At 36.2% G+C, this 13,503-nt stretch overlaps 1 protein-coding gene across 1 annotated transcript in view; it reads right to left on the reverse strand.

The window, feature by feature from the left end:
• LOC136679069 (otogelin-like) overlaps positions 1-12,672 on the reverse strand; it is a 509,929-nt gene extending 497,257 nt beyond the window's left edge. Inside the window, exons 1-7 of the mRNA XM_066657350.1 lie at positions 12,597-12,672; positions 12,120-12,177; positions 11,653-11,707; positions 8,550-8,613; positions 6,971-7,072; positions 6,472-6,629; positions 5,834-5,955 (exon numbers count right to left, since the gene is read on the reverse strand). Coding sequence (XP_066513447.1) covers positions 5,834-5,955; positions 6,472-6,629; positions 6,971-7,072; positions 8,550-8,613; positions 11,653-11,707; positions 12,120-12,177; positions 12,597-12,672 — 635 coding nt within the window. The remainder of the gene's footprint in view (positions 1-5,833; positions 5,956-6,471; positions 6,630-6,970; positions 7,073-8,549; positions 8,614-11,652; positions 11,708-12,119; positions 12,178-12,596) is intronic.
• Positions 12,673-13,503: the final 831 nt, after the last annotated feature.

Below are 13,503 nucleotides of genomic sequence, written 5' to 3' on the forward strand. Positions count from 1 at the left end.
TGCCCAAATCACAGCAGAATTAAATGTGCACCTCAATTCTCCTGTTTCCAGCAGAACTGTCCATCGGGAGCTCCACAGGGTCAATATACACGGCCGGGCTGCTATAGCCAAACCTTTGGTCACTCATGCCAATGCCAAACGTCGGTTTCAATGGTGCAAAGAGTGCAAATCTTGGGCTGTGGACAATGTGAAACATGTATTGTTCTCTTTTTTCACCTTTTGTTCACCTTTACTGTTTTCCCCACATCCATGGGGGAGTTACGGTGTGGAGAAGCCCCAAAGAAGCGTACATGTCTTGTCACTGTATTGGCTGCAAAAGGAGGCCCTACTCCATACTAATAAATTATTGTGGTCTAAAACCAGGTGTTTCAGTTTCATTGTTAAACCCCTATATATATATATATATATATATATATTCGTTTATTAATTAACCCCGTGGTTCAACACATTTGTTTGGTGTTGTGTAGAGGTGTGTTTCATCATTTCAGTGTTTCATGTGCATCTACACCAGTTCACAGTCATTTTCTATTTTGTTTCTGTACTAGTTTGTTTCTAGTGTCCTGGTTGTATTTTTTCTATAGTATTTTTCTAGTATTTAATAAGATTGTTTATGTGTAAGTCTGCTTCCATCATCCTCCCTGCAATTATGACAATATTATTTATACAAGCATCACGCTTATTGAGAAGATAAATTATTTTAAATAATAATAACAATAATTTTAGGTGCCTTAGACATTTGCACTGCACTGCAGTTTGTCCTAAGAAATTTTGCTAATGGAGGGGGAAGCTGAATGGAAGCTAAAGGCATTGCATTATCGTTGACACGAACTCCTTCTATGAGTTTGGGCCATTTAACTGTCTCTATAGCTTTAAGAACTCCTTTAAATATGTTTGTTTGTATATAGCAAGTTTTATAAAACATTGGGCACAGTGACAGGATGCAGTGTAACCACACAATCTGGCACTGCACTTCTATAATTTTGGCACACACACCATCGCACCAGTTACAGTGTATTCAGTGTAACATAGCTTAAAAATCCTGGGACAAATCTTGGATGTTTTGGGCTTAAATACTCCTGTCTTAAATGTTCCAATGTCTCAGGAGTATGGAAGCAAATCTGTCTCATCAGATTTTGAAATATTACCTTTGAATTTGTAGCACTGAGTTTATGTTGCACTGAAATTATGCATCTGAATTTTCAAAAGTTGCTTTTGAATTTAAGTCTTCAGATATCCACCTCTGAATATTTTTCTTTTCAATTATGCATCTGAATATAATTGCTCTTGAATTGAACTCGTGAAATTTCAAGAACACATTTTCACTGTTATTATTCAAGGTTAATAAATTAAGATTTAAAAATATTCAAGCTTAAAAAAATTCAAACACTATAATTTGAAGTTGCTCGAATTCTATAGACCAAATTCAGATGCCAAAATACGAGTTAAAAAATTCAGAGCACACATCCAGTATACAATGGATAAGCAACCGATTGATTAAGATTTTGTTTCACCTTAAATGGTGCCCTAGTTGCTTTCTGTCGCTGCTAGATGGCAAAATACAACACAAAAAAACAACACAACTTTGGCAAAAAACACAACTTTCATACAGTGGAAAAACTACACGTTTAGCTTCTTCCGCGGATATTATCTCTTTATTTTCAAAATGTCTCACAAATCTAAAAGGCTCACTGAAGACACAACATAACAGACTATTGATATCCTGAAGATGAAGGAATTTTACTGTGGAATTTTTTTTTATGTGAACATAGCATGTGATATATCAGAATGTGGAAACATGAACTTTGGGGATACTGTCATGTGAAAATTAGGACACCCCATGAAAGCCTTTGTCTTTTTTAACATATTTAAACATATGGACATTTGACTTTCATTTGAACAGCACTGAGAGATGGAGCTAATACAAATTAAACCGAAGAAATTACTTATAAACATAAGTTGTACAATGTAATTGGCTTTGGCCAAGAGATTTTGGCAAATCTTTCATGGGTGCAACCCACATACTCAGCTCTACTCATCCTACAAATGCATGTTCCTGTAAGGGATAAATTGGGCCAATAGACAGACTAAATGTTATAGTTTTAAATTGTTTAACCTTTTAAATTTTAGTTTTATTCTGGCAGAAGTCCAAACATTTAAGGGATTTACTGTTCATTGTTTATTACCACAAATATTGATCCTGATTTATGATTGGTTGAAGAAGTCATGTGATGTAAGGATAAAGGGGAAGTGAGTAGAGTAGAGAGTGAGTTTGTGGCTTCTGATGGCTTCTTTAGTGTACTTGGACGATATTCTGATTTTCAGCCGTTCATTTGGAAGAGGTTTTCTCCAGATTTCAAGCAACTGGTCTCAAGTTAAACCCTGCTAAATGCTATTTGGCCAAAGACCATTTCCAGTTCCTAGGTCACATTGTTTCTAATAATGGCACTCAGCCAGATCCACAGAATGTACAGTGTGTTGCTGATTGGGGAAGTGAGTAGAGTAGAGAGTGAGTGTGTGGCTTCTGATGGTGGAAAAATAGAAGAGCACTGCCCGGAAATTATCCGTCTCATCTGGTTTCTTTTTGAATGAAGAGTAATCCAACCACCCTATATCGAACCGCCACGTGTACATTCCTTACAAATGTGGCACAATTGAAAAGGGAAATTAACAGGCTTTTCAATGGTATAATATGTATTGCCAAAAAGCATTGTTACAATAAAGAAATGATCTACCAACAAACACAACTTTATTAATTAAACTCTGCACTTTGGGATATTATATTTTTACTACACCTTCTGTAATATCAATTTCAGATTCTTGATAATCTGTCAATTAAAAAAATAAAAATGTCATAGGAAATATACTCCAAAGTTCATGTTTCTACATATTCATCATGTCACTTGCTATGTTCACAGGACCATGACAAAAATTCCACATTGACATTTCTTCATACTCAGGATATCAATAGTTTGTTATATTGTGTCTTCAGTGATCCTTTCAGGATGCAACTAGTGCACCATTTAAGGTAAAAGAGAAAATCCAAATCAATCGGTTGCTTATCCTTTGTATCCTGGATGTGTACTCTGAATTTTTTATCTCGTATTTTGGCATCTGAATTTGGTCTATAGAATTTGAGCAACTTCAAAATATGTTGTTTGAATTGTTTTAAGCTTGAATATTTTTAAATCTGAATTTATTAACCTTGAATAATAAGAGTGAAAACGTGTTCTTGAAATTTCACGAGTTCAATTCAAGAGCAATTATATTCAGATGCCTAATTGAGAATCAAAATATTCAGAGGTGGAAATCTGAAGATTTAAATTCAAAAGCAACTTTTGAAAATTCAGATGCATTATTTCAGTGCAAATAATATCAGTGCTACAAATTCAAAGGTGGTAATATTTCAAAGTCTGATGAGACAGATGTGCTTCCATACAGGAGCCAAGCACAGACAGCAGCTAAACCATTTGGGAACTGCACAGGATTTGTTGGACACCTTTCTCAAAGTTGGCTTTAAAATGTTGCCCTCATACCAAAGAATTGATCTCGATTATTAACTAACCCAAATGCCATCACCCAGCTTATAAACCAGAAACATGTTAAGATCTGTCTATTTAATCCACCAGTTCAACACAAGTGGGGTATTACAAACCCTAATGTAACATTGCAATGATCCACATACACTGTATTAGGAAGAGGCATGTTTTGAGAAATTCAATTAGATTTTTTATTTATTTCATGCATTTATTTGCATTTCATTCATTTATTATTAATAAATGCTATTTACAGTTCAGTCATATCAGACGATACTTTGTGCCTTTCAGAGATTACTCACATGTAAATTTTGTTAGTACTTATGAACATTTTGAGACTATGAACATTTTGATGAATCAGATAAAAGTGATTTATTAATGATTTAAGTACAAATTCGTTCCACTCGCATTTCATGAATGAAGGACACTGCACATGCTGGAGAACGAGACTGAGATTGTAGAGAGAGGAATTCTGCATATACATAGAATGTAGATAATCTCAGTCATAGATGATCCACCCACAAGTACACAGATGCAGTTGCATTCTGTACATCTGCTTCTGTATCGTTTCGTTCCAATGGGTACTGGTCCAATGTGAATCGTTCATTCATTCATTATCTGTAACCGCTTATCCAATTCAGGGTCGCGGTGGGTCCAGAGCCTACCTGGAATCATTGGGCGCAAAGCGGGAATACACCCTGGAGGGGGCGCCAGTCCTTCACAGGGCAACACAGACACATACACACACACACACACTCACGGACACTTTTGAGTCGCCAATCCACCTACCAACGTGTGTTTTTGGACTGTGGGAGGAAACCGGAGCACCCAGAGGAAACCCACGCAGACACAGGGAGAACACACCAACTCCTCACAGACAGTCACCCGGAGCGGGAATCGAACCTCCAGGTCCCTGGAGCTGTGTGACTGCGACACTACCTGCTGCGCCACCATGCCGACAAAATATCATCTTACATCTTACATCTTACATCTGAAATATCATCATGTCATGTCAGTCAAATTTCTTTTCTTGCCGTAGTAGGAGGTTCTAGGCCAGGTTAACTGGTGAAAGGTATTTGAGACTAGGTAGTAGAAAACACTGTATATTTTAATTCGAGTACAGCATTTATTTTTCTTTCATAAAATGTAAGAATCCTTGCATAATAAATTAATATCTATCAAATGTATTAAGTTTCTATATGTACAAAAAAATCCTTCTTTTTCACTCAAAATATCTGCACAGAATTGTGGCACCGAGTTCAAAGGTCAACATTATGTGAGGGTGCATTAATGCACATGCCATGGGTGACTTGAAGGTTTGTAAGAGCAGGTACCATTATTGCTGAATTACATATACAGATTTTAGAGCAATATATGCTGCCATTTGTAAGGGGTGTGTGAAAAAGGCATTTGGTTGCTTAGGAGTTACCTTGGGTTCTTTGTGACCTCTTGGAGCATTACACACCTTGTTTTGTTGGTTGAATACTCATGGGGAGGATATTAAGTCTTGAAATTTCTCCATTTGTACACTATCTCTCTGACTGCATTAGTGAAGTTCAAACATTTTAGAGATGAGTTTGTAATATTTTTCAGCCTGATGAGCTTCAACAACTCTTCTTCTGAAGTCATCGCCCTTCTCTTTTCTTTGTAACATCATGCCCTTCCATCAATGTGTTGTGAAGTTCATATTTTGATAGACCTGAGTACTTGCTTAAGGTTCACATATTTTTGACACTTGCATGTATGTAATATTGAATTGCTTTCCTTGAATTACGTGACTAGGTCTAATATTTTTGTGTCATTTGTTTCATATTAAAACTAATTTTAGGATTTTGAATGTATGAATATCTGATTAAGTTTTAGGTCAAATTTTTAAAAGGGTTCACAATATTTCAAGGGTCACTGTAATATATGGTGGATACCCCTGGTAAACTTACAAATTTTTACTTGATTGCTGGGGACATTTTAAGGTCCTGTGCACTGTCCCTATCACAATGCTTCAAGATTTATAATAGGATTACAAAGTAATTTATTTTTATTTTATGTTAATGTATATTCCATAATGTTCACATGTGCTTTAGGCAGTTGATACATCTTTACATTATTATTTTTTAAGATTATATTTAGTCTTTCCCTATTAATGATTTATTCATTTATTTTCACTAAGAAAATAAAACACATTTTACAATGAGTTTGGTTTCTGAAACTAAACAAACATAAAACAGTCATAGAAACTCACTCTGTGGAAAATCCATTGCTTTAGTGTTGAGTTAATGGAAATGTTTGTAAGTATTTGTTACCTTTGACCTTTAAAAGTGACGTTGAAGTTCTGTAACCTAATCTCGTCTTTCCACGGCAAGAAAAGGCTTACTGAACGGGTGCAGGAATATGGGAGAGAAGTGCATTCTGGATCATTATGTACCTGCAATGCCATAAAGAGTTGAAATATCAGTTGTGCATTCTGTAATTAAATGCAGAGTGCTGGCATGCTCAATGTCCTGAATTACCTTCGGCCATCCCTTTAATTCATTGACAAACAATATTGGCACTTAAGCAAATGGCCCATAGAATGTCTAAAGCAGCTTGAATACCCTGGATTACCATTAGCTCAGGGAACAAAGCTAAATCTGTTTTGGCACAGCCCATAATTACTGTATTCAACTACAATGGATATAAATGTCTGTAATAATGAGTATTCTCTAAGCTGGCCAACAAATATCTTCCCAGGCAAGAGAGACAGACACACACACATACACACTACAGCCCATGTAGCAAACATACTGCAAGAACTCAAACCAGTGCTAATTGCCAAAAAAATCTATAACCCTAAAAACCGAAACAATTAAAAATAACTTGAGTTAATATTAAACATAACATGTCACATAATATAGAAGCATCAAATAAGATATTCAGAGGCATTTTTACAGTGTGAATATACCTGTATGGACACACTCGCTTGTGTGTTATCTTCACAGTCCTTCATCAGTGTGTAGCTGCACTTGCCAGGAAAGTAGTAGTAAAGCCCATCAAAGGTCTCATAATTGTATTGCCCCCATGAGCGACATGTCATCTCCCTCTCCATCCCTCTATTAGGAACTAAAATATATATTACTTGAACAAACAGCCATATTTTTCAATACAAAGGAAAGCACATACATTAAGTAATACATAATTTTTCAGCTTCAGGAACACACATTAACAGGACATTAAACAGAAAAATAAAAACAAACAACACATGTAAAATATAATTTCTATATGTTACTGCATTTATTATGTTACGATGTCACCTTTTCATTTTCTTTTTAAAAATGACTCTCTTCAGATTTTTAGAATTGTCTTCTCAGGGTGGAAGGATGGAGAGTAGACTTGTGCCTGATTTCAGGTCTGAAGGTAGAGTGACTTTTGTGCAGCAATTGATGCTATATTTTGGTAGTTACCTGTTTGGCAGTGTGATCCAGTTGCCTGATACAAAGAGCAGTTGCAGGACTCAGGATATACACACTGACCCCCATTCAAGCAGAAGAATGTACAGTTCTTTCCTGCACACATTAAATACAAGAAGTGTCAGTATGTTATATTCTGCACATTCATATTGTATGAATTACATTCATAATGTAATTGTAAAGTGTCCTTGAGTGTTAGAAAGGCGCTATTAAATAAAATGTATTATTATTATTATTATATGTTATAGCTATCAACATATTCTGCTATCAGGTATGTGTAATAAGTAACACATTGTTTTCCATAACAAACTTTTTATATTTTATTTGTTAAAAATATAAACTGATTAAGAAATAAATGCCTGCAACATACTCACAAAAGCTGGAATGTATGCATGTTTTCCACTGTGTCACTGGATCATTTTTGCATTTAATTATTCTTCTTAATAGTTTGGGAATTGAAGATAGAAAGTGTTGCAATTTTGCAAGTGGAATTTTTGTCAAGTCTTGCTGTATATAAGAATTGAGTTACTCTGCAGTTTGTAGTCACTGTTGTCTGATTCTAATCATTTTGATGCACCATACATTATTGATAGGAGACAGACTTGGACTGGAGACAGGCCAGTCAAGCACAAAAATTTTATACATACAAATGCTTGCTATTGTAACTCATACAAACTGTCATTGTCCTGCTGAAAGAGTAATGGAGCAAATTGGAAAAGATGTCATAGACATCAGCCTGTGTTCAAAATACCAATATACATCAATGGTACATTCACATATATGCAGCTGACATTCACTGATACACCCCCATGCTATCAGAGATGCTGTTTTTTGCACTTTTTGTTGGTAGCAGTCTGTTGGTCTCTCATCTTTGGCACATAGAATCTGGTGTCCGTTTTTCCCAAAAAAACAAAATGAAGTGGACTTGTTTGACCAGAGAACATATTTCCACCATCTTTCACCCTATCTCAAATTACTTCCAGATCAGAGGATGTTTTATGAAAATTCTTCTTTGTATAAGAGTTGCAGGTTGCATTTCTTGATTCAGTGGTGGACTGTGTTAAGTGAGTATGGCTTTGCAAAATACACTCGAGCCCATATGGCTATGTCCATCACAATTATACAGTCTCTCAAATACTACCTGCAGTGTTTTCTGCTCTTGGCCTTTATGCTAAGATTTGCTGACTTCCTGAAATTTGCCACATTATGTATTCTAGATGGTGAAAGATCTTTTTTGCAATCTTCCACTGAAAAGGTTCTCTTGGAACAAGTTGACGTTCTCACAAATTATGGCATAGTGATTGGATTGTTTATTACTGGAAAAGTGTTATCTGATCTGAAGATTATTGTTTTTGCTTATATGTGTAAATCCCCAGATTTGAGTCTACCAGGGAAGGCAACCTCGAAATCTAGATGAAGAATGGCTGAACATCAATGATGCCTAAATCCACCTACCCTACTTTTCCAGTCCATGCCAAACTGAATAGCAGCTTTTACTGGTGCTTGTGGAGGCATTATATCAATGGCTATGGCCCTCTACACTGACTTTACTGCACACATGTGCCCTTACCACTGGCTCTGCGGCCTGCCCACTTCAGTGCTTCATTTTGTTCTGTTGTGTTGCTCAGCAGGACTTCCTATGGACAGAAGTAAAGCAAACCTAACATGATTCAGGGCCTTGCTTTCATGAATCAATTTATTTGAAAATAGCTGATGTGTGAGACATTGAGACACTGATATTTATAGGTCTGTCCCAAAACCTAGCAGGCTGTCTAATTAGAGAACATTTTACGTCAGTGTGCATCCTCCCAACTTGTAGGCTGTCCTAATTCTTAAACACCTCATTATGCTTCCTACTAATATCTTCCATCCATCCATCCATTATCTGTAACCGCTTATCCAATTTAGGGTCGCGGGGGGTCCAGAGCCTACCTGGAATCATTGGGCGCAAGGCGGGAATACACCCTGGAGGGGACGCCAGTCCTTCACAGGGCAACACAGACACACACACATTCACTCACACACTCACACCTACGGACACTTTCGAGTCGCCAATCCACCTGCAACGTGTGTTTTTTTGGACTGTGGGAGGAAACCGGAGCACCCGGAGGAAACCCACGCGGACACGGGGAGAACACACCAACTCCTCACAGACAGTCACCCGGAGCGGGAATCGAATCCACAACCTCCAGGCCCCTGGAGCTGTGTGACTGCGACACTACCTGCTGCGCCACCGTGCCGCCCTACTAATATCTTAATTTGGCCAAATTTTAAAGCATCAAACCCTTCCTAAGCCACAAAGGCAATCCCAGGATGCAACGCAAGAACAACTCCCATCCATTTCACTGTTCTTCCAAAGTAAAATTAATTAAAATCGCGCTAAAAACGGAAAGTCTAGAATCTACCACGCTGAAACACAGAGGTAAAAGAAAAAAAACGGTGGGAGGGGAAAACCCGTGATACAATCACTCTTATGGAATGCGGTTGGGCTCTAAATGTGCGTGTTAACACGTTATTAAAATTTTGCGCCCTTACGCGTAAAATTGAGTCGTGACCAAAAAGAACATGTTTACATGCTTTTTAAGGTTTCTGCCAATAGGAGGCCTCACATCCGGGTATACTTACATATTCATAATAGGACTTGCGTCACACACTGTAGCTGACAACGAAACATAAATCCTCTGTGAATGTAGCCCCTATGTTTCATCTGAATTATTCATAACATAGTGAGCTAAGCACTGCCCCATGGCTACATTGAGCCCTACGTGAGCAGTGTGAAGATAGCAAAAATAGTGAGCTATTCCCCATGTCAACTGGAAATTTATTTTCCACAATAAATATCTATGGTGTTTAATACCTTAACATTTGTAAACATGCATATTATTATAAACCTTCATAAAATGCTCTAAGACTTTGCATAATATTATATCAAACAAGCATTACTATTCTCTCACACTGTGTGTGACACATATTGAGGCATAATTCATTCACACTGATAAATTATGTACATTCTTTTAACGGCATACTGTGAAACAAAACAGTGTCAATAGAAACAATCTTTCCAGATCCTTCTCTTTCTGAAAGTGTGTTCAAAAATACATATACAATAATTTACTCATGTTTTATTTATGTATATCTACTTCTATATATACATTAAAAACGTGAGAGGTTAAATCTCCAAAATGGAATTGAACGAAATATTTGTGTGTGTGTGTGTGTGTGTGTGTGTGTGTGTGAACTATGCTTTATGCTTTAAAATGTTCAACAATGTATTTATGTTTATACAAAATCCCCCAAAGGACATTGTTCAGAACATTAAACACTGGATTTTTCCATGATTTGGTAAGTTAAGTTTTTATGTTGTTTCAGCAATAATGGCATACACCAGTGGGTGGCAGTAAAGCATCATGAACATCATGATTCCCCACAGCGAAAAAATCCAAATACACAAACTTAACGTGTTAACACGCTCGAAACGTGTTAACATGTAAATGCAAAAAACATGTAAGCATATTAACATGAAATTATACGTTACGTGTTAATACGGAGGATCCAACATGTTTTGAGCCCAACGATGTTCCATACGCTCTCTAACTACAGTCTCAATATGTTGCCTCATGAGAACAGACAACCTTAGAATGCTGTCTACTTAAAAAGGGTTTTCGACAGACCCATTGTTTGACATGAAATTAGTTTTTGTTAAACATTTTGTATAAAGTGGTTTTCTCTTATCTGACTGAAACTGCTGGCTTATTCTTGCACATCACAACTGATATCTGAGAGTTCAGCAATTTCATGAGGCTTACACGACTACAAAGGGGATGAATTCTGACAACACATTATGAAGGAGGCCAGTGTCTCCAGGAATGGGTTGGGGGGCGGGGGGTTGGGGGGCTGTCAATAGCAGCTCAGCAGCTTGTTGGGACACCTGAAACCAGCTTACTGTACTGAAACGATGGCCTTTATTCACAAAACAAAACAAGCTGTGCTTTTTGTGTTTGCTGCTCATTTATTAAACATCACTTAAGAATGCTTTGTCTATTCATGTAAAAAATTCTAAATCTTCTAAATTTTCTAAAAACAGATTTCTGTACATTTAACAATGAATACAATGTTACTTCATGAAGTACATACCAGCCCACAGAAAATGTGTCTTTTGTACATGGACAATGAGCCTTGAATAGGTTACCCAACAGTTGTTGGGTGGGGATGGAATCATTAATGGGACATTGTGGAAAAACATCCAAATAGTACCTTACATATTTTAACAAGAAATATATTTAGTGGAAAATTTTCAAGCCTGTATGCAGTGTTACAGGAAGTTCATAACTCTGTGAAAGTAGTACACTGAAAAATTAGTTAGGTGTTAGGAAATTTCTATTTTGGTGTTAGATTTCTATTAGCTGTAACTGAGTTCACCCAAAATAATTTCAATTATCAGTAGGTAAAATAATATTTGGTTGTTTTATCTGAAAATAGTTTTTGTTTCCTGAAAACTCATCTCATCTCAAACATTCTAAAATCTATTTGGATTTATTTATTTGAATTAGTAATAGTATGCCACATTTCTATCTGTAATTATATGCATTTAACCTTATGTAACTGTATTTAGTCCAGGTGTCTGGACCCATTGTGTTTCAGTGCAGCGCTTCAGCGCAACTCTGCATCCCTCCTACCTGCTCCGCTTGGGAACCAGGGTCCCATTTCGCCACCATTATCCTGCTGCTTTCGCTGCGTGACACACAGAGAACAAGGCATTGTTTGTTCTTCACAGGTAATCAGCACTTGGGTTAGACGGAAAAGCAAGCACTAGACTGAAAGAGACTTTCCACTTCCAATTATATAAATATAAATTATATACTACATACACCATGCAATCAAAGAATGTAATAATAAATATATTATTAATTAAAAATGTAAATAATACAATAATTATACATTTGCAACATTACAAAATAAAATTAAAAAAAGGTTTGTAAGATGAACACCTATAAAATGTCTCCCTTAAAATTGATATATTTAGACATACAGATTGGCAAGACAACATAAGGAATATGGCCTGACAAAAAATTCATTTATCATTCCACTGTACCCAGTTATTACTGAAATCATGAACATTTTAAAAGAAATTGTTTACACTTACTGTTCAAGACCATAATGTCTAGTTAAATTCATGGTGTCAATGCCCCAAGAAAAACATGCTGAAAAGAAAATCAATGGTAAAAACTGCATCTGGGGACAGATTTATATAGAGGCAACGCCTTACAAAATTTGCTGCATTTGATGTCACATGCATTGCATTTATTTATTGATTTACATACAGTTGTAATACAAAGGTTTGGGCAGTCCTTTTTAAGATATATGAAAAGCACTTTATAAATGGTATTTATTATTTCGATTATAATTATTAATATAGTATGAATTTATTCATTATGTACAGAAAATTAATTTCAGAGTTGTAAAATGCCATATTTATGTTTGTTGAGAGGATGTTAACATTTTCACTTAGACAATGAATAAAACATTTTTACAAATCATCTTTTGCATACCAATATACCCAACAGAGAATTTAGGCTTGTAGAGAAAATCTTTGTAAATATTAAAATTTTCAAGCTCTTACCTTGATGTATTAAGCAAAAATAAAACAAAAAAACATACGAACGTTTTTTGTGAGGAAGATATATATCAGGATCCATTTCTCGTTCCAACATAAGTGGAACCAAAAAAAATAAATAAATAAAATATCCTTTACAGCCTCAGAGCAAGTGCACCAAACTAACACATATTTTGAGAAAGTTCCTTCTCAGTCTGAGCCTCGTGCTCCCCGTATGTATGCATGAGCAGCAGCTTCTTGCTTCTCCTGATCTCTAGGAGGGGCGTAACTAAATCATTAGGACATCAGGGGCTGAACCATGGCAATTATATATTTAAACAGCCTGTCCTCTAGATTCTATATTGCCTCCACTGTAGACTGTAAAAGCTGGCAGTTTGACACAAATAGTTATATCATGTACAATTAAACAGTTTTACTGGATTTAGCCAATGTATTACATCTTTACATCAATTTAAAGGGCAACCACTCCTGTACCTGCGGGCTTGCTGATAGCAAGGAGACCACTGTTGTCCCACTGAGAGCAAAGTTGGAGGTCCACTAGTGTTTTACACCGCGTTTTTCTGGGCGGACCGCTGGTGATTAAACAGAATTTTAGACAAAATGCCACACTTTAGCAATTTTCCATTCACAGTCCAATTTACATTTTTTTCCTTCATTAGTTTATTTTGTTATCCTTTATAAATAAGATTAGTAAATAAGTTTAATCCAGCACAGTGTCAACATTTTTATCATAATCATTATATCAGACTTATACTCATTATTATATCTCTCATATTTGTATTAGTTTGTTTTCCAGAACAAAAGTCTCTGTGAATTTAAAATCTGTTTGAGAGTATATATGAGTTATATCCTGTACAGGACAGTAATCTGAGTGGTCCGATGGTGGACCATCGGTGGTGTACAGTCAGTGGTG

The sequence above is a fragment of the Hoplias malabaricus genome, chromosome Y (assembly GCF_029633855.1).
Source record: "Hoplias malabaricus isolate fHopMal1 chromosome Y, fHopMal1.hap1, whole genome shotgun sequence".
Taxonomy (NCBI): Eukaryota; Metazoa; Chordata; class Actinopteri; order Characiformes; family Erythrinidae; genus Hoplias; species Hoplias malabaricus.